The following is a 26,079-nucleotide window of genomic DNA, read 5'->3' as shown; positions in this document are numbered from 1 at the left end:
TGAACGTTAAACTTACTTCAGTGTTCAGGAAGACCATTCACTGAATTTAAAAGCCGCATCAATCAAACTGCAGGACATTTTTAAACAAAAATCTCAGTGCCATAAAATACAGGGTTTTCCTTGCTTTGTGTTACACAAGAAGAAACAACATTCTTGGCAACATGTGCTGACACCTATTTGTCACTAACACCGGTATCCAGGAATTTGCTCTCCAAGTGGCAGTCAGCCCTTAGGAGGCATGAATTGGGGAAGGGAAAGGGGAGTTACCAACATGTCATTTGGTAGAATGCTGCTTATTAGAATGCAGGTTGATGTTGCAAAAACTACATATATTTATAAGTTCTAGGTTGCAAAAGGTCCAATGTAGCAAAGCATATCATTTTAACTGATGTTTGTTAGAAGATGGCAAAAGAAACATTTCCTTAATCTTGGTTACAGGTATATCTGCTATTAGGAAATTCCATTTCCTTTGGATTCCATGCTACATTAATTAAATATAAATGATATTTACTAAACAGACATATAATGCTTTCTCAGCATCTGAAATCCTTGGTATGTATATTCTCAGTCCAAGCACTAATCTCTCTAAATAAGTGAAACTACATTAGAATAATAGGTTAGCATTACATAATATACCAACAATATAGTAGGAGATTTGGAAAAATCTAATAATGTTGTGTGAAATGTAATTATCTAGAAGAGACATGTATAAAAATAGGTAATATCCCTAAAATATTTTGCTGAGTTACAATTCTTCCGGTTGGGAAGTTTACCACACTGCCATGATATATGTATGAAATGTCTGTTCAGAAAAAGAAAATTAGAAAATCTTCCTCACCTACCAACTCACTAAATGTAGGAATATATAATCAAAACTGGCTCTCGAAAGTGGTACAAATATATATGGAAAGATACTTATATGTGTGACAAACAAGAAAACAGAATCTATTTCTTGGTTAGTTTTGAAAGGGAGCCCATACTTGTAATTAAAATATATGTATATATATATATATGACCAAAAACACTCTCATGAATGGACACGTCTTATTTCCCCTCATGCTCCAGCTTTTTGATTGGCAGCAGTCACCCACATTTTCTATGATTATTGCCTGACATAACACAGAAATTCCGCCGCTTGTTTTCAACAAAGCACTAACTGAAAGAGAAACAATCTCTTTCCACTCTCCTGTCGTGACCCATCTTCTGGGCTTGTGCTTTTTGGAGGAGTCTTTGATCTGCAGCAGGTCTCAGAGGCTTGTCTCCCGGAGGAACATGGTGCCGATGTTGTAGGAAACTTTTTTGATTCTTGATGAAGAAAGAGAAGGCTTTGGCTGCTTTGGCCCAGTCCTTACCTCGAGGAAATAGCAGATCCCAGGGATTTCCTTTGGAAAGTTATCTGGAAGCTCTTCACGGGACCGAGGAACGAATGTGAAGCTTTCTTCTCGTTTTAGTAATCTAAGAAGAAAATATAATGTGAATCAAATAGGCAGGGCAAATGTAAATAATGGACAGAAAGTTTAAAGGCTCAGGAAACCTGTGACTGTGCTCATGTGAACAAAGCCTATTCGTTTGAATAGGTGTGGCCTTCATAGGATTCCAAATACTAGGGAATGTTATAAATCAAGAAAAATCCATTCATGTTATGATGATAAAAAACAAAGCATTTGTGGTACTACTTGAAAATATTTGTTCAAGTTTGATTTCTTTCTAAACAGCATTCCTTGAAAATATTTGTTCAAATTTGATTTTTTTTCCCTAAACAAAGGGCTAAGGAAACTGCATAATACAGGTTTTATTTCAAATATGCAGGATTTATCCTGTTTTTAAAACCTGTCCAAATTCTAGAGTACTTCTTTTATGTTAGGTAAACTATTGATAAGCTTTAAATGTGTGTCCTGTGTATCAAACATAGTAATCAAATATTTAACTTTGTAGAACATTTCATGACTCCAAGTGTCTGTGATATATGCTTACTGATTTATAGCCATACATGTTACCCAAACTCACTAGCATTTATTGGTCAAACAGCTTAATTCTTCTCTTCCAGTCACACTTCAAAACTCTTTTTCAGAACAGTAACACTGGAGGAGGTTTATTCTTTAAACTTGTCTAGTTCCATGAAAAGTTTGGTTTGATACCCATTTCTAAAAATGTGGCCCAACAATCCAATTTAGTTCCACAACTCTTTACGGACTACTTCTTATTGCCTAAGAAAAACCTCCTAGTCACTCTTGTGAATTTAATACGTAGAACACAATCTAAGAAGCTCATGGTTTTGTCAGTAGGGAGAGAAGCAGAGAATAAAAGAAGTTTAAAAAGCTCTCAATAAGCAAGCAAAAAACAATAATGTAAAAGTAGTATGAAACAAAATAAGCTAATGCCATAAGAAAGGTAGATACAAAAAGCTGCAGAAGCCCAGAAGAGGAAAAATGTTTGCAGTAAGAACACAAAGCCTTCATGGACAAGATGCTACTTAAGATGTGCAGAATTTCAACAACTGAATATGGAAAACAACATAATCAAAGGGTTCATGGGGTCAAAATCATTATCTTTTTCTCAAGAACAACTAATCTTCCTAAGTCAGGTTAATTAATGTTAACAGGTACAAGTTATGCTGTACAGGAGATGGGTTGGGGGAAAAGGAACCAATGAGCACAAGGAGAACAAAGGACGTGTGAAAATATAAGAACATTACATAAGCAGTGAGGATTATCTCTATGCTACGGAAAAGAAAAACAACTCATTTCTTCTCAAACTTTCTTAATGGATAAAAAAATATTATCTAAAAACAGCTGCCAGTGCTAATAACTGTTACAAATAAGCAGTCTATACTTACTTTTATGAACCAGAGTTGTAGTATTTTGTTTTCTAAAGGATAAAAGAACAGTTCTAATTGCCAATTCCTTAAAAAAAATATTACACAATGATTATATTAATTTGGAACATGAAGCGAGGATCATTCTAACATTTCAAAATTCTTTCAAAATCCTTATCTCATTTCATCCACATAACATAATCCTATGCAAAAGCTATAAAAAATGCTCTTCTATGCCAAATATATGGGGGGTGAAAGTGAGTTCAGAACAAGTTGGAGTGATTTGCTCAAGGAAAAAGCAAGACAGTAGAGGCAGTGGCACTGGGATCTAGATCTGTTAACTTAGTCAAGCGTAGCCCTACGATAAATAATAAGACTGCATAAAGATAGCTCTCCATCACAAAACAACCACACTGAGGTATAGGTGGGGCATTTGTGACAATCAGAATGGAAGTCATTGGTAGTTTTCATTTGCACAGATGTCAATTTCCTTCATGTATAATATATAATTAGTCACTTCAGAAATAAAATGTAAAAATTCCTAAACAGTAGTTTAATTTGGCTGTGAATTCCACAATAATTTTGCTGAGTTCAAACAGAACAGTCATCACTGTGCAATCTGTGGGTGTCAATCAACGATGCTAATCAATCAACAAACATTCATTTAGTGCTTCATTTCTGTATCTCTATGGGAGTAGATCCATGGACCTCAGTGGTATCCAGCTTCCTGCACAAGCTTGATCCAAAGCAGCAGTGAATTTTTATTTTGAAAATAAATTTGTAGAAAAACTATTGAACAGAGACAGGGTGACAGGCAGGTAGACCAGGATTTGTGTGGCTTCCAAATACTTATTGAACATGTTGCTGAAACTCCCAGGTTGTATATTAACCAGCTGTGGATTGCCGCTGGGGATTAATTTAGATTTAGGTAGAAGCTAAGCTTCTAGATCAGTCTCACAGTACTAAAGAAATGGATTGTTAGGCAAAGCTTTAGAATCAGCCCAGGGACTTGGACTTAAAACACTTCAGAGGGGATCAGAAGTTCTGGGGTGATCAGGTCTAAATTCCTAATCCCTGTATACACATTTGATCATTTATTCGGCACCATGATTCATATCATCACCGGCCATGCTGTGTGAAATGTTTTCTCGACCTCCTTCACAGACCTCCCAGTAAGTCATTGAGATTTTCCTGTTGGAAGTCATCTGAATATTGCACTTCAGTGTTCATATACACAAAGCCTGCTAAATCATGGATATCATAGGAGCTTGAATCAATTTATTGTTATGTACTCTCTCATTTTTATTATCAAAATTTAAAACCATATTTAGTTTATTGATACCAAAGTGTTTATGTGAAAAAAATAAAATTTCATAAAAGCTGTTGTCTCTGATTTCTAGCACAGTATATGAGCTTTATTGAAAATGTCAAGAGATCAATTCACTGTGAAGAATTTCCTCCTAGCCAAAATGCAGTGAATTATTTAAAAGTCCAGGCATCCGAAGTGGATGTTACCCTCTTCTTTTAGTCATTTACAAATATATTTATAGATGTAACCCCAATTTTATTTTTCATTGACAGAAAATCTCAATTATAGCAAAACATAAAGACCATGGTGAGGCTAACAAACTGGAAGAGATATAAATTTGAAGACTTACAAAATAGGGAGGAGGAATGCACCAAATGTGGAGTCCTAATTGTTGATCAGAGGCTCGAAGGAAATTGTTTGGAAAGATTGAGCCAGTCAACAGGTAGTTATTAATTGACTTCTGTGAACTAGGACCCGAACAAGTGCCTTCCTACCTCTGGTCATAGTATTTATGGGGCAGGATATTTAGGTTTAAAGTGCATATACTTGTTTCCTAGCTGCACTCTCTTCTGTAGGACCTGAGACTTCAGTTTTCTCCTATGCATTAAGCCAAATATCACCCACGTATATATTTTCCATCTCCCTTTCTCCCATTGTTAGTTAAGTCCTCTTACAGTCTTTGTGTATGTTTGTGTGTGTGTGTACCTACATATGTGTGTATATGTATGTGTATATATATATATATATGTATATGTCAGGAGAGAATTATACCTCTTTTATACCTTTATGTCATTGTGCTGTTGTTTCAGTAAAAGATTCATTATAAGCTTCAGAAAACCACAATTTGATAAACTCAGGAATTCAATCTGCTGTGTTCAAAGTTTCTGTTGTTGCTGAATATTCACCTGAATGTCTTTTTGCAAAGGAATGTATTCACACTCTACTGTAATGGTACTGGGCGTTGTCTTTGAGTGCAGGAGAAGGAAGATAGTTCTGAAAATGGAAATAAAAAACATCAAGACACCTTATGTTTTTCTAAGTGTTCTGAAGTTCCTGAATTTTTCCCTTTCACTTTCTTCTTTCCACCTGAGTGAAAGAAAAGAAGGAACTCTGCTCTGTATTTCTGCTTTGTGCTTCATTGCTCTAAGATCTGATGCAATCTGAAGATAGGCCCAGTGAAACTACAGTCATTGAGTCAGCTAGACAAGCCTAAAATCCCTTGAAACCCAATGATTCATTCTCTGGAAATAACATACTGCTGTCCAAATAAGGAAAGTAAAAATCTAGCTCACTATGAAATAAAACAGAAAAAAGATCTCACCAATTTTTTCATACATTTTAAGATTACAAACATTTTCAGTTGTGGATTTTAAGGCAATTTTATAAGATTGTCAATTTGTTGGTTCTAAAATTTAGATTAATGGATAAATTCTCAAAAATGGATTGTCTTCCTGTATGTACCCTGAAAATTATGAGGCAGGGGGTCTCAGAGGCACTTCTGTGGCATCCCAGCTCACTTCTCTCTGCAACTCACCTTGGGTTAAGTACTAATGACAAAGTGTGCTTACTATGGGGTTCCACAGTCTGCATGCCTAGGGCTTGCTACAGAGTGTACATCCTGGCATGTTTCTTTCTATTTGAGTGATAAAACTAATGCCACTTAAATACTTGAGAATGGCCTTTATCAAAAAGTCCCATAACAACAAATGTTGGCGTGGAGGCAGAGAGATAGGAACACTCATACACTGCTAGTGGGACTGCAAACTAGTGCAACCTCTGTGGAAAGTAATATGGAGACACCTCAAAGAGCTACAAGTAGAAATACCATTTCATCCAGCAATCTCATTATTGAGCATCTACCCAAAGGAAAAAAAGACATTGTATAAAAAAGACATCTGCACTAGAATGTTTATAGCAGCACAATTCACAATTGCAAAGATGTGGAAACAACCCAAGTGCCCATCAATACATGAGTGGATTAGTAAAATGTGGTATATGTATACCATGGAGTTCTACTCAGCCACAAAAAACAATGGTGATCTAGCACCTGTTGTATTATCCTGGATAGAGCTGGAGCCCATTCTACTAAGTGAAATATCCCAAGAATGGGAAAACAAGCACCACATGTACTCACCATCAAACTGGTATTAACTGATTAGGACTTATGTGCACATACAGTAGTAACATTCCTCGGGTGTCAAGCAGGTGGGAGGGGGGAGGAGGGGATGAGTATATTCATACCTAATAGGTGCGGTGGGCACCATCTAGGGGATGGACACTCTTGAAGCTCTGACTCAGGTGGGGCAAAGGCAATATATGTAACCTAAACATTTGTACCCCCATAATATGCTGAAATAAAAAAAATTCCTTGCAAATTCCCCTCACATGATCCTTCTCAGAAATACTAATTTTTGTAAAGAGAAAATATGGCAAGGTGGTAAATAAGAGTGGGACAGGAGAAAAGATGTAGGTGAAATCTGTAAATCTAATCTCTTACTTTATAGAGGTTCTCTTTCCCCCACAGAGGTGAGATAGGCACAAATTAGCTAATGGCATTAGTTAAGCCACTTAAATTCTCTGATTCTCCATTTTCCTGTGGAAAAACAGATTTTGCTCTAATTTATCTCAAAGATTTTTACAGAGCTAACATTTAGTGAAGCTTGAGACTTTATATACTACACAGATTACAGAGAGGCATGTAAAGAACACGATCAAACATGTTAGTGTTAGACTTGCAAATCTGAAAAATTCTCAAGTAAGATCTCCAGAGAAAACACATTTGTGTTGGCCAATATCGCAAAAATTGATCATAGAGCAATTTTGATTTATAGTAGTAATGGGTGACTAATGCATGAGAATCTTTGCACTTTAATCAGAGCTATGAAAAGGATCCTTGAACATAGCATTTAGAACAATCATATTTTTCATAATACAAAGAATAGTGGGAGGAATTGACTAAAGACCCAATTAAAACTGGTTTCAATTCTCTAGTTTAATAATGATTTCTCCAAACATACCATATTTTATTAAATATTAAAGTGTATGTACATAATACAGTTCATGATAAATTTTTTGGAGGATAGACTGCTTTGTTATGAAGGGATTTGAAACATACCTATTTACCTAATATCTCATAATATACAAACAATCTAACATAATACAATATAAAATTTTGCTATTTTCTTTAAAAGACAATGTATATAAATTTTCAAAAAAGAGAAAGACAAAATGATATAGAAGTTTGATTACATAAAAGCAAAAACTTTAAAATAAAAAATAAATTCATAATGCATTATTTTAAAAAATGAGTAAATATGGCTTTCTAGTTCCAAAGGCACAGTGTTAACTATACAATAAATAGAATGGCTATGTGTTTTTGACTTGTCAATTATTTCTTTAAAGAGTTTCATACCTTATATAGTTTCTTTCTATTCCCACTACCATGGTCCTAGTTCATGATCCTACCTCAGGCCTGGAACGATGCTGTTGCCTCTTCCTAACCTCTAGTATTCCCCATTCCACTCCCTGTGAAACAGCATTTCCAAGTAAGTTTTCCTTTCATCATGTTGTTTCCAGGCTCAAAAAAACATTCAGTGGGTCTCTAATAGCAAATAACATCCTCTATTATCTAAGTTGAAAATAAATTATCAGCCTCACCAGATGTTAAAACTGTAATAATATTTCAAGTAAACATTTTATTTTGAAATAATTTTAGATTTACAGAAGAGTTTCAAAGATGGTAGTACATTGAGTTCTCTTAAACTCTTTGCTCTGTTTCTCCTAATGTTAACATTCCTTATAACCCTGGTACATTTGTCAAAACTAAGAAATTAACAATGGTATATTACTATTAACTAAACTACAGACTTTAATCAGCTTTCACTGCTTTTACACTAAAGTCCTTTTTCTGTTCCAGGATTTAGTGTAAAAATCTGTTTTAAATTATCTGGACTTAATTGTGTTTTATAATTCATGAGTAAATGAAGGATGAGACAAATTATGTGACATATTCAGGATCATAAACTAATTAGTGATCGAATGTTCTTTTATTTGGTCATTCATTTATTTAATCAGTCAGTTGTGGTTATTAATATTTTCCGAATTATGGGCCACTTTGAAAATCTGATAAGAATATTAGAAAATTCACATATGAGTATGCATAGAAAATGCTTCATAAACACACTAATCCTAAAACTTAAATGCAACACCATCCCCCAATAATTTCAGCAATATTACTTTTATCTATGTTCTACCTTGGGATTCTATTATTTTTTTTATTTCAGCATATTATGGAGGTACAAATGTTTAGGTTATGTATATTGCACTTGCCCCACCGAGTCAGAGCTTCAAGCATGTCCATCCCCCAGATGGTGTGCACAGCACTCATTACGTGTGTGTATATACTCATCCCCTCCTCCCCCTCCCATCTGCCCGACACCCCATGAATGTTATTACAATATGTGCACCTAAGTGTTGATCTGTTAAAACCAATTTGATTGTGAGTGTATGTGGTGCTTGTTTTTCCATTCTTGGGATACTTCACTTAGAAAGGGTTCGAGCTCTATATGGGATAATACAAGAGGTGCCAAATCTCTTGGGATTCTAAATCAGATTCCACTTGAATTGTCTCCACAACACATAAACATTTAAAACTTCCTTTTTTACCTTGCCTTTTTAGCTAAAATGTGGACATCTAAAAAAACCCCAAAAACCTTCAGAAAGGATTCTTAATCCTGTGTTGATTACAAAATCAACATTAATCTCCAAGCCACTTGAAATGTTGCCATTTTTTAATGGAGAAAGGGAAAGGAGAATGTGAGGAGTGACTTTCTCTCTTGCTTTAAATTATGCTTAATTATTTTAGCAACTAATTTTCACTTTATAGTGTTTTAGATAACATGGAAAATTTACTTAAACTTGGCATTATCTGTAACCATATTATTTATGTCCAGTAAAAGTTATTATTTTTACTTCAAGGAAATTCTTTTTTGTGTGTGAGATTAGCAGATGTTCCCCATACAAATGGGAACTACTGACATGAATACTAGATTAGCATCTTTATTTCTGAATCTTAGAACTATATAATTAAAATTTTAGCATTGCTGTCCTGGGAAGAGAGAAATACCAGCAGGTCTTCCCTTCATATGGGACCTTATAAAATGGGTCCTAATACAGAACCAGTAAAATTTTATTTCTAGATTCAATCTTGTGCCTAATCATAGCAACTAAACCTATGCCAAATAATCAACTAAATCCTAAAGAAAAAAAGTCCATGTTGTCAGACACACTCTTCATTTCATATCCATGAAATAAGAATAACTAATCATTTTTGAACAGTACATAACTATATATTTTTTCATTGATTCTTAAAATTTTAGGCAATTAGACCTTTAGAAGTAAGCTAATGTGTAAGTTTTTACCATTTTTGCTATAAAAATTACTGTAACGTTATGTTCTGATCCTCAAAGGCTTCACTATACTGACCTTAAATATGCTGGTAAATACATGGAATAATTAAAGTGGGATATTCTAAAAATACAAAAAAAGGTGAGATTTATTTTTTAAAAAAAATAATTAGAAAGACTTATGATTCCCAATCCACAGAATTCCATTTTCTGGGGAAAATTTTACTTGCTATAGCAGGGAGACAAAGGAAGAAAGAACAAAATAAAAATGTCAAAACGAGCAGAATATTACATTCAATTTTGCTACATGTGACTTTTATTGGAACATTTAAAAGGGTATATTAATGTTGCTGGAAAAAAGAAATATAAATTCTTGAAGCACAGCTCATTTCCCTTTTGGGAAAACTATTAAGTCATTTACCTTGACTGATTATATTTCTTTTGTAAAATAGAAATGTAAAATAGTATTTACTATTTGGGTGTTTCTATCAAGAAAAGGATAAGATGATCAATAAAGTTATTTTAAAGACTGACATTACAGTAACACGACAAACCCAATTTTTTAAATTTTCTTTAAGTGTCATGTCATTAGTGCAGATGAGCATTTTGATTTTTTTTTTTAACAGGAGGCTACAGGTACACTGCTAGACAAAAATTTACTGAAGCTTCTTTGGATATCTTTTCCCACATTAAGCGTTCATAGGAAAAAGAGTAAATATGTGTAATATAGTATCTCACTCTTGTTTAATAATTATATTGACAGAACAGAAGATTTTCTAGCTAGTGTTTTTGATTAGTGTTAGTGATTATTAACTTTTACATGCAAAAAAAATTATATCCAAGCAACTTCATTATTCTTTAATAAGTTATTAAATGCATCTCTCAATTTATCAGAAAGATACATTCCTCTAAATAGTCTATTAAGTCAATTCTGAACAAGCCTATATTCCCAGTGACTTACTATATGCATCAAAGACATGCTTACATAAGATATGTTAGCCTCACAGAAACAAAAGACAGTTTTCTGTTTCCCTTGGAAGCCTCCATTTGCCACAGCTTTGTCCTCTACGTTCATGTTCGGATCCAGAGATAGAGATACTGATAACTTTATAATTATGGTGACTCCAAGTAAATATTTTAGAAATAATTCCTTTTTTATTATTGTGAGTATGAAAACAACTCCGGAACAGCAAAAGTGCAACCTGGGGGCATTTACATCTGCAGAGAGAGGAAAAACAAGGAATTCCCTTGCTCTGATTTCAGTTTGCTCCCCACTGCTCTTGTCATCATTTTCTTGCAGAAGAAATCTTCTCATCAAGGCAAGTAATATTCAGAAATTATTGCTTTTTTTAAAAAAAAATTGAGCCCATGAAAATAGAGAGTAGAATTGTGGGTATTAGAGGCTGGGAAGAGCAGGAAGGATGGGAGAGGTTGGTTACGGATCCCAAATTACAGCTAGACAGGAGGAATGAGTTAAAGTGTTCTGCAGCACTATAGGGTGAATATAATTAACTATAATTTATTGTATATTTTCAGAATGGCAGAAGAGAGGATTGTGAATGTTCTCAACACAAGGAAATGATAAATGTTTGAGGTGATGGGTATACCAATTACTCTGATTTGATCATGACACATTATGTACATGTATTGAAATATCACTCTATATCCTACATATATGTACAATTATTGTGTGGCAACTAAAAAGAAAGGAATAAAAGAAATTATTGGTTTTTTTTTTTTACCATTTTATTTTAACTAGTTATCAACCCAATGAGACAGTTTGGTCCTAGATAACAACTCAGGCTTTAGAGCAGAGCAGCCATGGATTTGAGTTGACTCCTACGCTTATTTAGCTATATGCTCTCAGCGACTTATTTAACCTTTCTAAGTTTCAGTTTCTTCTTGTCTTAAAAATAAAGATAATAACAATGCTTAACTCAAGGCTTGCTGTGAAGATTAAATGAGCTAATGTGAATAAATTGCTTAGAGAGAATAAGTAATCCAATAAATGTTTGCTGTAACTATCATGGGATGTTAAAGTGGAAAGACACATAAAAGATCAGCTGGGTCATCTAATATCTCAACCAAGATTAGATTCAGTTTTCTTAATTCCTATAGGAATCATGCATGATACCAAACTCTAGCATGAAAATGTGGTCTATGGAATGTGTTAGGTTACATGGCAAAGAGGAATGAAGGTTGCAGATGTAATTCAGGTTGCTAAACTATCCTGGATTATCCAGTGGGCCCAGTGTAATCACAAGGGTCCTTAAAAGTGGAAGAAGGAGGAAGAAGAGTCAGAAAAAGGTCTGTGGTGATGGAACTAGAGTCAGAGATGCAATATTACTGACTTTGATGATGGAGGAAGGAGGTCATGAACCAAGGAATGAGGGTGGCTGCTAGAAGCTGGAAAAGGCAAGAAAATGCATTATCTGATAGAATGTCCAAAAAAGAATACAGCCCTGATGATACTTCGATTTTAGCTCTGTGACACCTGCATTAGACTTCTATCTTAAAAAACTGTAAAATAATAAATTTTTGCCGAAGTCAACAGTAAGTAATCTAATTAGTAATTCCATTTATATATATTATTAATTGAAGTAATTATATACCTCTGCTTAAATTTGGGAATCTTCCAAGAAAATAGCAAGATTTTGTCATATGACTATGACTTAGACACTCATCAGTAAGAGTGTATGCCTTTGCTAATATAAACTTGTAGGAATAAACTGATTACTATCTCAGTTCTGAGCCATAGCTCAAAATGCCTTTGGCCAAATTATATCATGCCCATTCTTTCTTTGAGACTGCCAGACGAAGTCTGTAATCCAAGTATCACACTTCATTAAACATGGCTAATTTGTAAAATATGAAGATTGAGTGCAGCAATCAGATGGTACCCATTTTAAAGATGACAAAACTTGACCCAAATGAATTAAGTTCCTAAACTTCACAGAGACAATAAGCTTTGGAGCTGGATTTCACCATGGGCACTCTTACTCTGAGTCTATGCACTTACCCACTTACCCTGTCCTGTCCCATGATGCGTTCCTGCCTATCATGAGCTGTTTATGTACTAGTGATTAGAAGACAACTTGGTTTTAACAGAAAAAGAAGCCTTTCACAGTGAATAAAAATAGGCATTCTAGACAGTCCAGAGTAGATCAGTTATAAAATGAGAAAAGCAAAAATGTTTAAAGGTTAACGAAAATTTCATATCAAAGTAATTAAAAAGTCTTTCTACATTTTTAGTTTGCATGTAGCAAGGAAAAACAAATAAATCTGCTCAGGCGAATCATTCTGTTATTTCAAAATTTGCTGAAGCCATCCTTCATATTAATAGAAGCAATTATTTTAGCTTCACAGATCAGTAGCATGATGTTAAGGCATTGTTTGTAATATGTGCTCTATTTTTAAATTGGGGTGAGTGGGAACAAAGATGAGTGCACACATTACTTTTATTGTAGAAAACTGAAAACATCAAACATGGAAAACTCAAGACTCAATTAGGATTTCTTTTTGTCCAGAAGTAAAACTAGCAATAAAAGTACTCTTGGTGAAAAAGAAATGGTTACTGGGCATTATTACTTCATGTAACAAGATGACTCATATACTAAGTGTCTAAAAAAATGGGAACTATCATATGAAAGTTATGATCCTGATTGTAAAGACTATTCCTTGTGTCCACAAGGAATTTTAAAATAAACAGCATTTGATCTTTCAATTCTAGTAAGTAACCTAAAGGAGGCATAATTATTTATATCATATGAAATGTAAAGCAACCTAACTTATGTAATGGCAGGTAAATAATGTTCATAGGAACAAAGTTTGTAATAATTAAAAAGTAGAAAATAACCCTGTGCTCATCAATAGAGAAATAGACGAACAACAAATTAAAATATGGTATAGTCATACAATGGAACATCACACAGTAATTAAAATGATGAGCTAGAGCTTTATATTTCAACAGGGATAGTTCTTAAAAATATAAAATTGTGTTTAAAAGAAACCAAAGTTAGAGAGAGTCATACAGCAAGATACCACTTATGTAAATTAAAACATATAAAATAAAATTCTATTGTTTATGGAAACATATGTAGAAATATATAAAATACCGGACTTTAAAAATATACCAAATTCACTAGGATATTTGTCACAATGAAAGGGAGGAAAAATTCCAATGGAAATATCTGAAACAAATTAGCATTAAACCAGTGGTGAGATCGGGGATATTATATTATCTTTTCATTTTCAGTACTCTGCAATAGTTATAAAGGTGGAGTTTTTTGAAATAAATTTTTTTGATATTTCAGACAAAATGTATTTGGAATGAATTTTTCAGAAAATATTTCAATTTACCATAATATCAAAATAATCCACTCTCTCAAGGTTTACAATAATCATATAGTTTTACTAAAAATAAATTCAATAAGAACCTCTTTGAAGATTTCAAGATAACCAGGCAATGTTGGATATTCTATAGAATTTAATTGAGGGATGAAAACTAGAAATTTCAAACTCTCATGAGCTCAATACTCAGTTTTACTTCACAAGGTCCTATTTGCTCTAAGAGTCTAACCACACGGCAGCTCAAAGTATCTATCTACAGCTCCATTTGATTTTTTTTTTTGAAGGGGGACAATAACAGAACCAAAAGCTTCAGTGTCTGCAGTGGTTGAAATGATTTAATTCTTCAGACCGTATTGATCACTAAGGATCATCACAAATGCAATGTGAAAAAGATTGTGAAAACTCACAGTCACCACCAAAATGCACAGGTACCTTGTGTGGCTTGCAGGGCTTTTCACATTGGTCACGTGTAAACAAAGACAGCAACACTTATGAAGTCTAAGCTCAGGGCATGAACTCCTCACACAATTGGCTCCTTCTTTATAATCAGTTTTCTAAAATTGAGTTTCCACAGAAGATGTAAATCTACACTAAGTTATACAAACATGGAAAATAAGTATTAACACCATGAAGGAAAAAAAATGTAAACACGGTAAGATCTGGATGAGGCAGTTGATCTTCAGTAACTTTCCCCCACCCTATAGAGCATAAAGTGTCAGAATCACTGATCTCTGCTAGAGAATTTGCCAAAATTCAATTTGATATGGCAGTTATTGTCAGATCATCTGCAATATGCTCAGAACTGTGTTAGAAAAATAGGGAGAAGTTTAAAAGAGGAGAAATCCTCTTACAAACATCACCAAAATGGATGATAGATTCTTGAAGCATGTTCCAGAAATTGTCTGATAGACCCTCCAAATCTCCTGGGCTCCTTAAATCTACTAGAGATGTGTCTTTCTTCAAAAAGAGTGAAATCTTAGCAAGAGCTTTTGAATATATTTTTTAATGTGAACTTTCTCTTGATTTTATATTTGTAATTTCAGCTCTCTGTCTCATCTATTCCTCAGCAATCTGGAAGTACTTGCCTTTCATCTAAAAAACTTTAAATTTAAATACCCTCTGCATAGCTTTGGTATTAAAAGCTTCAATATATCACCATTTTATTCATTATTATAATCAACTTTTATTATGTTTATATGCAAATTTTCTGTTTAAGGGTTCTTTTTAAAATCATGTCAAGAAAAATATCAATGGTCACTAATTTTACTCTACATTTTTTTCAATATGATTCTAAGTTATCTACAACCTAACACTAATTAAATAGCTTGTGCACCAATACTTAGCATAAAGCCAAAGTCTGACAGGGTATGAGATTTTCAGACTGTTCTTTGCTATGTATTCTGTAGAGGTCCCTCTTATCAGTGCATTTTTTCGTTAATTCCATAAATATTTATAGAGTTCATATTATGTGCTAAACATTTTTTGTAAGTTCCAGGGATATAATGATGAGCCAAACCAAACACGGCTCCCGCCCATATGGAGCTTAACGTCTAGTGGGGGAGATTTCTGCCAGTCACAAAATAAGGAAGAGTTCGGGAGGCAGAAATGTGTAGCATCGTCAAAGATAACCTTTAAGATGGAGTTTGAAGTTTTACTCCCAACCCAGAACAGTTGAGCATCCCAAATCCGAAAATCCAAAATTTGAAAAGCTCCAAAATCTGAAACTTTTTGAGTGCCAACATGACACTCAAAGGAAGTACTAATTTGGATTTCGGATTTTTAGATTTCGGATGCTGAACTGGTAATATAATGCAAATATTCCCAAATCCGAAAAAATCCAAAATTTGAAACCCTTCTGAGATCCAGCATTTCAGATAAAGGATACTGTACATATTTAACTTTACAGCATCCTTATTTACACCCATTATTCAAAAGAATGAAAACAGACTGCCTTTTCTATCTTATTCCTTTGATTTTTATAAACAATGAAGACCATTTTGAAAATATTGGGATTTCTAGTGTAATGTGGACCCTTTGCATTTGCTCTCCTGTGTTTTAAACAGGTATACCTCAGAAAGACAGAAACTGGAGGAAATGACAAACCTATACTTACCTCTCAGTCAAGTCAGATCTTTCATGCACTCTCATTGGGTACAAATAAAAGTTTGTGTCACAATCACTATCTTCCAGACTGGTCTACTTATAATATCTTGGAGAATGACAGGGTCAAGAAAAAGAACAGAGTCTCACAAATGACAAGATATCACCTCAAAGCAATGCCCAAGACAGGGAGGAGGAGAAGGACAGAGAACACTTACTGGTAAGTGGTTGGGCTGACATTGATGCGCCGAGGGTGACTTCCCGACTCGAATTTGCTTGCCAGAGTGACATTATTTCCAAACAGGCAGTAACGTGGCATTCTCACCCCAACAACTCCAGCCAACACAGAGCCTGAGTGAATGCCTATTCTCATCTAAAAAAGAATGAAAAAGGACAAGAACATATTTGTTTCCATTTGGTATGCAATTACATTAATGAAGGCACGACTAATTACTAAAAAATTAAATTATAAGCTTCTCAAAGACAGGAGGTGAGTCTTGGTCATTTTTTTGAGCCTAATATCTGGACCATTATAGTGCTCAGTGAACATAAGTGTTGTGGGATAAATGAATAAATGGATTAACTAAATGAAAAAATCTAAGTTTAATTTGCTACACAAGTCTGATTGTTACAGGTTAACTCAGGTTTCATTTGTACGTAATATGGTCTAACTGAAAAGTATATTTTGTCCACTTTTCTCTCCAGTTGTTCTTACATAAAACCCTATTTCTTCCCTTAATAGCATTAAATACAATTATAAATTAAATATTTATATTTCTGTTTATTTTATTTAAATGTTAATTTTCCCATGAAAGAAGGGTATATATGTATTTCCTTACTGCTGAATATTCATCAATTTGTATAGAACCTAGAGCAAAATAGGCACTCAACAGTAAGTGATGAATGTTGAATAAATTGCCTGAATTCCCCAACATACTATTAAAATGGAGTTATAGAGAATTCAACCCTTCAGTCAGTCAATAGACATTGATTAAAAAATGCTAAAGAGTAAATTAAGTGCTGTATATTTACTCTCTGAGAATCTGATAAAGATTAGTCTGCTCCATGTCTTGAAGGAGCCCTCAATGTAAAGTTGATATACACTTAAATGTGGTCACGGTAATGAAATTATATCAACATGGTTTACACCAAAACAACTGAAACTAATGGAGACCAAATAGGCGACAACATCCTTAGTTCTAGAGGAATGCAGAGTGTTCCTGAGAAAGAAGGAGAACTGACCCCTAGACGCCTAACCTACCAAGTAGGCAAACTGTCACCCTTTCACCCCCAGCTCCCCCTTGCCACTATAGTTGTAAGGAAAAGAAGTCACTCTGAGATCAACCCTTGTCATAGGACTACAGACTTCTGCATGTATCAACTCATTATAAGATAGATTGAAACTAATGTGGCCTAGATACATAATCTTTTCATCTAATTTTTAAAACTGACTCTAAAATTTATTTGGAAATTCAATATGGTAGGAAGAGTCAAGATACATTTTAGAAAGAAGAAAAATTAGAATATTTTCCCTATCAGATATTATGTCTTAATATAAATATATCTAATTAGTGCATGGATATCATCATTTAGAGAAACAGACTAATGAAACTGATAGCCCAGAAAGGCTGCCATGTATATATATGAGCTAGATACAGGAAAAAGTTGGCATTTCAGATTAGTGAGAAAAAGATGGCTTTTCCATTAAAATACTATGGATCAACTCTGTCTTCATGTGGAAAAAAATTTTAAGTAAGTTAAAGATCTTAATGTAAAAGGCACAACTTTACAGCTTTAAAAATAATTCTACTAATCAAGGAAAGGTCGATCTGTGATATCAGTAAAATTCCCAAATACAAACACTTTAAAAACATAGACTTTTATTTGTCTCTCAATAACAGTTCCCAGGTGAGTGGTCTAGATTGTCAGGCAGCTCTGTTTCCTTCTGTCATTCAAGGGTCAAGCCCTTTCCATTGTGTTTCTCCTCCCTGTCTTGGCACATATTTGGAGCATCCTCATGTTCTAAGTCATGGGATGTGGGAAGATAGATAGTAAAATTTATCAATTAAAGTGATCTTCATTTCTTTGTGTAGATCCAAATTTCCATCTGATATCATTTTCTTTCTGCCCAAAGGACATCTTTAACATTTCTTATACTGTAAGGCCACTGATAATGAATTCCTTCAGCTTTTGTATGTTTGAAAAAGTCTTTATTTTGCCTTCATATTTAAAAGATATTTTACTGAGTATAGAATTCTACATTGACAATTTAATTTTTTTCTTTAGTACTTTAAAGATGTTGCTACACTGGCTCCTCCTTTGCATTGTTTCAGATGAGAAATCTGCTGTCATGTTTATCTTAACTCCTCCATATGTAACATGGCTTTTTATTTTGGCTGTTTTTAAGTTTTTCTTTTATTGCTAGTGTTAAGTAATTTAGTTATGATTTCCCTTGGTGGTGTTTTCTTTATGTTTCTTGTGCTTTGGCTTTGTTGAACTCTTATCTAAGAGATAAGAGTTATCCAAAGATGCATGGGTTTATGGTTTTCATCATATTTGGGAATTTTCCAGCTATTATTTTTTCAAATATCTTTTTCTGTGCACTTCTCCCTCTCAGAGACTCTAATTACATGTATGTTAGGCTGCTTGAATTATTTCCAAAGTTCACGGATAATATATTCATTTGAAATAATTTTTCTCTATTTATTTGAGATAATTTCTATTGCTATGTCTTCAAATTTACTAATCTTTTCTTTTGCAATGTCTTGTCTGTTGTTAATAACATCAGTGTATTTTTCATTTCAGACATTGTAATTTTCCTCTCTAGAAGTTCAATTTGGGATTTTTTCTCTTCCAGGTATCAATATAACTTTTGAACATATGAAATACAGTTAAAATTACTGTTTTGGTGCTCTTGTCTAATGATTTCATCCTCAGTTTCAGCTCTGTGTATATCAGTTTGGATTGATTGAGTTTTTTCCTTCATTGCGAGTCATATTTTTTCAGCTTTTCCTCATGCCTAGTAATTTTTGATTGGATGCCAGATATCATGAATTTGACTTATTGAGTGTTGGATGTTTTTATATTCTCATAAATATCCTTGAGCTTTGTTCTGGGATTCAGTTAAGTTCCTTAAACAGTTTGTTCCTTTCAAGTCTTGCTTTTAAGATTTGTTAGGCGAGCAGTGTTTCGTGAAGGACTAATTATCCACCATTACTAATGCAAGAACCATGAGTCCCTTCTCCAATGCCCTTGATTTATGGGGTTTTCCACTCTGCCTAATGGAAACAGGCATTTTTTTCCAAGTTCTATCTGAGAGTCAGGTACTTTTCACTCTAACTTTTTTTGGTATGCCCTCCTCCCCTGGGGCTCAGGTAGTTTCCTCATATTACAGGCACTGATCAGTGCTCTGTAGAATACATGAGAAGGATGCTTGGAAGATATCTGGGGGTCTTTGTGCAAATCTCTACTCTCTCGTACTCTGTCTATGACCTCTAGTCTTCTTGGTCTCCCCAGACTTTCAGCTCCCTCTCTTTAACTCAAGGAGTTCACTGTGTGCCTTCTGGTTTGCCTCTCCCTGAGCCACAGCCTGGTTGTCTCTCAAAGCAGTTATCTAGAACAATCATAGGACTCAGCTCATTTGTTTCCTATCTCTCAGGGATCGCTGTCTTCCATTGCTTAGTGCCCAGTGTTATGAAAACTGTTCTTTTGTATATTTTGTCCAGATTTTTTTGATTTTTTAAGATGGAAGTGTAAATCCAGTCCCTGTATGCCACATTGGCTAGAAACAGAAGTGAGATCTACTTTTCTAAGAAACTATGTGAAAAATGTAAGCCTGTTTCTGATGAGGGATTGCCTATTTGGATTTAAAGCAAAACATGATAAGTGGCAACATTCCTTTTAAACAAGATAAGTGTAAAGCACCTTTCTCTAAAATTAGCAAAGCGCTCTGGAATATCATATTTCTTTGGTGTTCTGTTTACTTTAAGAAGGTCTATTTATATCATCACCTTGTGTAATACAGATTTGCCTGAAAAAGACCCAGACCTTAGATACTACGATTATCATTTTGGGCTTGTGATCACTATTGTAATCTTTTTAAGTAGGAGGAGAGCAAAAGTGAGTATCATCACATTGACACATTTTACAGCCTCTTTTATTTTTGTGCTTTCTGTTAAAAAAAAAACGAGTCCATAGCCTACACCAAAAATATAGAAGGCTTATAGAGTTCTACCTCTGCTTCTTTTCAAAAGACCTGAGGCTTTTTTAAGCCAAGTTTTCAGAATGAGAATTATTATAACATGAAAAATACTCAAGATACACCCTGATATTCTTTGGGGATGTATAGGGAGGAGTGGTCATAAAAAAAACCCAATTTTGTTTCTTAGAATGCCACCTAGAAGATGCACAAGAGTATCAACCATCACAAAAATAGCACTGACCCATTGTCACTGCCACTACCCTATAATGGAACAGGACTCAGAGAATTATTTAGTCTGGGAAGTAAGGACATACTACTAGAAACTTACAAGCTGAATCATCAGACTCCATTTTCTTTAGCACTTCTTTTGACAACTTATTAAGATTTCCTAGGAATTGTTGCCTATATAAGGAAGTCACTGATTGCCTCATTCAGAATGTGCCAAGAGCATCTAGCTGTTAGACAAAATAGAGAGATACATTTAACCATCAATGGAGGGTTTAGATTCATTTTGGCAAGATTTAGCTTTATTTAAATGGGTTAACCAAGAAGTAGCATTTGCATCCATCTGGCCAATATGCTCTCACTAACGAGGATTTATTTGCACTAAACCAGTGGTTCTCAAATGGGGCCATTTATGCCCCTCAGTGGACATTTGGCAATGTCTGGGGACAATTTTGATTTTCACAACTGGCGGGGAGAGCTGCTAATGGCATTTACCAGCATCTAGCTACTGGTGGAGCTGGAGATTCCCAGGACAGCTCCCTACCCCTAGCAAAGAATTCTCCAGCCTCAAATATCAATAGTGCCAAAATTGAGAAACCTTGCACTAAATAGAGCTCTGGCAACCTATTAATATTTAGTAAACCAGCATAAACAAAAATATAAATGCTTTAATCAGATTAAAGCTTGGATGAAACACATTAGACTTTAACCTTAAAAGAAAGTTCATGAAAGAAATAATGGTGTCCCAGGAATTTGTTGAAAAACACAATAACTTTAGGACATATCCGGAGGTTAGGTTGTCTATTACCTAATCTTGTATGTCTTCAATGTATAAAATAGTATAAAACTCTGGGACACATCAAAGTCCCCAATTATCAAAGGATTCAGTTATTGTCACAATGTTCTACATATTATTTGTTAACCACAACTTATAAACAACTGCATATTTAGAAAACATTCCTCCTACAACTTTTAAAAACAGAAGGCTTGTATAGTTATCTACTTTGGTAAGCCAAAACTCTCTCTAGTTTAGTAAAGAAGGAATGTAGGGTTGGGAGGGCAGCACGGATCCTTTAGTCCAGCTCCCTCATTTTACAAATAAACTAAAGTCCAGAAAAGCACAGTGAAAAGAGCAAATTAGTGTGAGGGCCAGCTCTAGACCTTAGGTCACTTGGCTTTGACTTCAGTGCACTATAAAAAGTGCCTAAATCGAGTGATGCCTCAGGCTATTTCTACCAGGCCCATCAGACTTAGACAATTAAAAAAAAATCATATTTAATCTGGTTTGCCTACTCTACACAGAAGGGCTAGCACGTTCCAGTTGAAGCTGAGAAAAAATAAGTTATACATTAATGAAATCCAACAGCAGAAACCTTCCATCCCTTTTCCATCTCACTGTTCATGCTTTTCAACACTAAGTCTTTCCTGACTGGTCTACTCACCACACTCAAAAAATGCTTGATGCATCCATGCCTCTGAGATTTTACTCATGTCGATTGCCTCATCTGAAATACCACCCAATCTTAATCACAGACTCTGTTCTAAGTGCTCAGAGTATAAAGAGAAACAAAAGAGTTTTTGTTTGTTGTTTTGGAGTTTTCATTTGGAGTTTTCATTTGCTGTAAAAGATAGAATAACTAATTAAAATTATGGTCAATGCTAAAAAGTTAAAGTATCAAAGAGGGCAGGACACATGCAGCAGGCAAGTGGTGTGGATCAAGTCTGGAGAATCAGTGAAGTCTTCCTTGGAAAAAGTACCCTTTGAGTTCAGTGCTTCTACAGCTAGGAAAGTACCCTTTGAGCTAAGTGTTTCCCCATCTTTGGCCAGGAGCTTTGGTACACTTAGGAGATACTGAAAGAAAGCCAGTTAAGATGGCTGTTGCTTAAAGAAAAAAGGGGGAGGCAGGTCATAAAACTGAGGGAATATGTTTCCAGCAGATCGTATTGAACAAGATTTCTTAGTCTGGGCACTATTGACATTTTGGGGTGGGGATCTGCATTATGCATTGTTAGATGTTTAATGTCTCTGGCCTCTAACCACTAGATGCCAGTTGTACAGAGAAGGAAGAAATTATGTCTTGGTAGTTCTTTTGCATAACTAAAAGGGTAAAGACTTTATATTCAGTCCTTGCTCTACTACCTACTTAATGGTGATAAAACTTTCTCCAGCCAATAGCACTGTGATTTATTTTTAGGCAATGCACTTTTTCCTATTCGCAGCCCTGCAGGTTTCATGGGACTGACTCCACCTCCAGGTGAGGAATAGGCCCAAACTGGCAAGGGTATGACAGTTCCCCAGTGTTAGCAATTAATTTAAGAAAGGACAGGTGATCCTATGTGAACCAATGAGAGAGTGAATCTCAGGAATTATATAATATAAGAGCTATAAAAAGAGACTCTCTTTCCCCCCAGATGGTGTGGTATACATTTGTAAGCAGTGTGCAGTGTTCCAGAGAACAGCTAGAACCAACCTGACACCAGGACTGGGGAACGGGGGACTGGAGATGTAGGGGATCACCTTGTGGAGCCTGAGGATGAAGCCAACACTGGGAAGGCAAACCAGAGAGAACAAAAGAGAAGCCAAGTTCATGGTGACTTCAATTTGGCAGCTATATCTAGCCTCCTATAAAGCTAGTCCTAACTCTGAACTTTTGTTATTTGAGTCAATGCATTCCTTTAATTGTTTATGTCAGCTTGTTTATTCTGTCATTTGCAGAAAAAGACAAAAAGACTGAAGTCATACTATAACTACATGAATTTAGGCAGGTCAACTAACCTCTGTGAGGTTTTTATTCATAAAATAATAATGATAACGCCTTCTTGGTCAAATGAGATAAACTATAGGCCTACAGCAGACACTCAAAAAGGTATGAATTCCCTTCCTACACCTGTGATACCCATTGCATAGCTCATGGTGTCAAGAACAATGTCACACACCCATTCATAATTCAGTAAATAGATTTATTAATTCTGGAATATGCAAGTCAAACTGAAACCATGATTAGCATTATGAGCTATCAAGTTAATAAATAAATACAAATTTGTGTTAAAACAGTCCTAGTTGAGCAAGAAAAATATTCAAATTAAAATAGAAGGTCTACAGTAGAAAAAGAGGAAAGTCTCCTAGTAGAAAAAGCAAGTTAGCTGTTTACTCATGCTTGCATTTATTTAAGTATTGGTCTTAGATTTATGTGATTATAATTTTAAGCTTTTGAAAAACCTTTAACTGCTTCAACAGAAAGGAGCTTAAAGTCATTTTTCACATTGTTAGGCAAGAATAAAATAAGCACTTCACCCTTTTACCAGAATTAGTTAACATGTATTATAAAGTTTTACCATAAAATACTCTTTTCACCAACAAAATGAGATAAATAAAATTTCATATTTTTGTCATATTTTATTAATAATCAATATTTCCCTAATAAAAAAGTTAATTAATATTTTAAATTCTAATTTCTGAAGCTCAAAATTCTTAGCAAGAACACAATCAACTCACATCCTTCAGTAATTTTTACAATTTCTTCTTGTTCCCGAGGTATACAAGGAAACAGGGAGAAATAATTGTGTAGCTATGTGGCATTTTTCTCTTTATCAGGGGATTCAGCCTCCAGTCCAATGGTGTCAGAATGTCATGTTCTCAAGTAATACTCTTAGAAACACAGAACTTTGGGCAAAATATCTTACTGTGTTTACTCTGAACATTACAGAAGTACTATTCATAGATAAATTTCACTTTATAGAAAGTATCTGACCAAATAATTGTTCTCATTACTGGTATGATGACATATAATTTCAGACATTCAATAAGAACTATTGTGACTTTTATAAATCAAAATATGGGCCGGGCGCGGTGGCTCACGCCTGTAATCCTAGCTCTGGGAGGCCGAGGCGGGTGGATCGCTCGAGGTCAGGAGTTCGAGACCAGCCTGAGCAAGAGTGAGACCCCGTCTCTACTAAAAATAGAAAGAAATTATCTGGCCAACTAAAAATATATATACAAAAAAATTAGCCGGGCATGGTGGCTCATGCCTGTAGTCCCAGCTACTAGGGAGGCTGAGGCAGTAGGATCGCTTAAGCCCAGGAGTCTGAGGTTGCTGTGAGCTAGGCTGATGCCACGGCACTCACTCTAGCCCGGGCAACAAAGTGACACTCTGTCTCAAAAAAAAAAAAAAAAAAAACAAAATATGGTGAAATTTTAAAATAATTAATACATTGAAATTAGGGAAGAAAGTGGGTTTGTAATCTTGTTTATGTTCTTTGATGGGGAAGGACAGAAGCCCACAAAAGACTGCTTAGGAGGGCATGTCTGGAGTCACATAGCTGATGACACTGAATATCAGGGATTGCTATGGGGATACGGCACGATGGCTCAACTTCACCACGACCTTGCCATGGGGCACTCATTAATGTATATGTTGTTATTTAAATACATTTGATACCCAAAAGGAGATTTCAATTTGACCCAGCTTCTAGGAGAGTTATTATTAAGGCCTACAAGCTAAATCTGATATTTAACTTTGTGCAGAAAAGAAGGCCTTAAAACTTTTTTTTCAAAGTAAGAAACTGATTTAAATCATTGAGATACTTAGACTAAATATGCATGTATTTAGAAATAACCAGCATATAATTTACCAGTTGAAAGAAATATCATTTTGTGTTAGAAATATGGTTATCGAATATATCATTTAATAACATAGTACCTTACTTTAAACAGACAGGATCTGATTATAATAAAGAGTAACAGGAGAATTCAAAGATAATCAACATAATTTCTACCAACTTCTGATTTTCATTCTGATATGTAGAAAAGAATTATAAACCCTCTTTTGACATTCAATTTTTGGCTATCTAATCAATGATGCCAAGGAAACATTTATTCTACTAATCACACTTATACCATTAATCAAATCATTCTGTGATACTTTACTTAGTATTAAATACATCTTTATTGTATAATTGCCCAGACTGAAATCTACCTCTTACTATAATAATATCCTTTAATGGCTTCATTTTTAACAGACAAAGTCTGTTAATTGCTAAAACTTCAAATCTTTTAGAAGTTTCTATTTTGAGGATACTAATGAAAAATATTGCTACTGACTTACCAATTCACTCTGCTAAGTTAGGAAAATCATTTTCTGTCAAAATGCAACCCTTAACAGTTAATCTGGAACAACATTTTTAGTAAGAAAGAAATTTTATAGGAACATGAATCCAAAATAATAATAATTTTTTTTAAATCTTAAGTATGTAGAGATGGAATTCTTTGAAAAGGGCTAAAAGGATTTAGGAAAGGATTTTAATAGCATTAAGTGTGTGTTTATCAATTTATTCCTCTTAATTATCATCAAAATATATTTCTCTTCCTCCTCTCTCTTTGGATGTACGTCAGTGTGCCTATACATGCAGTATATATTTCTTATTTTCAAGACCAAAGACCAAAGTCAACCAACAGAATGACTTTACTTTCAACTAAAATATCTCCAAGCTTGAGCCTTTTGAATAGTAATCTGGGAGATGCACAGTTTCAAAGAACAGAACGTAGTCTCTGATCCTTCATCCTTTAAAGAAAATGTAATCTACAAAATGTGGAAACTTGCTTCCCTTTATCCTTCCCCCCTTCCCTTCTTTCCGTTTATTTCCATCTCCCTTCCAAAGGTTACTATGGAACAAT

At 34.6% G+C, this 26,079-nt stretch overlaps 1 protein-coding gene across 2 annotated transcripts in view; it reads right to left on the bottom strand.

Annotated features, from left to right (window-relative positions):
- Nucleotides 1-1,051: 1,051 nt before the first annotated feature.
- Nucleotides 1,052-26,079, bottom strand: part of GUCY1A2 (guanylate cyclase 1 soluble subunit alpha 2) — a 268,051-nt gene continuing 243,023 nt past the window's right edge. For both annotated transcript variants that reach the window (XM_045556684.1, XM_045556686.1), the window contains 2 exons: nucleotides 16,198-16,352; nucleotides 1,052-1,455 (listed from right to left, as the gene is read on the bottom strand). In XM_045556684.1, the coding sequence (XP_045412640.1) occupies nucleotides 1,248-1,455; nucleotides 16,198-16,352 (363 nt within the window). In that variant the 3' untranslated portion in view covers nucleotides 1,052-1,247. The remainder of the gene's footprint in view (nucleotides 1,456-16,197; nucleotides 16,353-26,079) is intronic.

Source organism: Lemur catta, chromosome 7, assembly GCF_020740605.2.
Source record: "Lemur catta isolate mLemCat1 chromosome 7, mLemCat1.pri, whole genome shotgun sequence".
In the NCBI taxonomy this organism is placed as follows: domain Eukaryota; kingdom Metazoa; phylum Chordata; class Mammalia; order Primates; family Lemuridae; genus Lemur; species Lemur catta.
The sequence above is the reverse complement of the archived record's forward strand: the minus strand, read 5'-3'. Positions and strand labels throughout refer to the sequence as shown.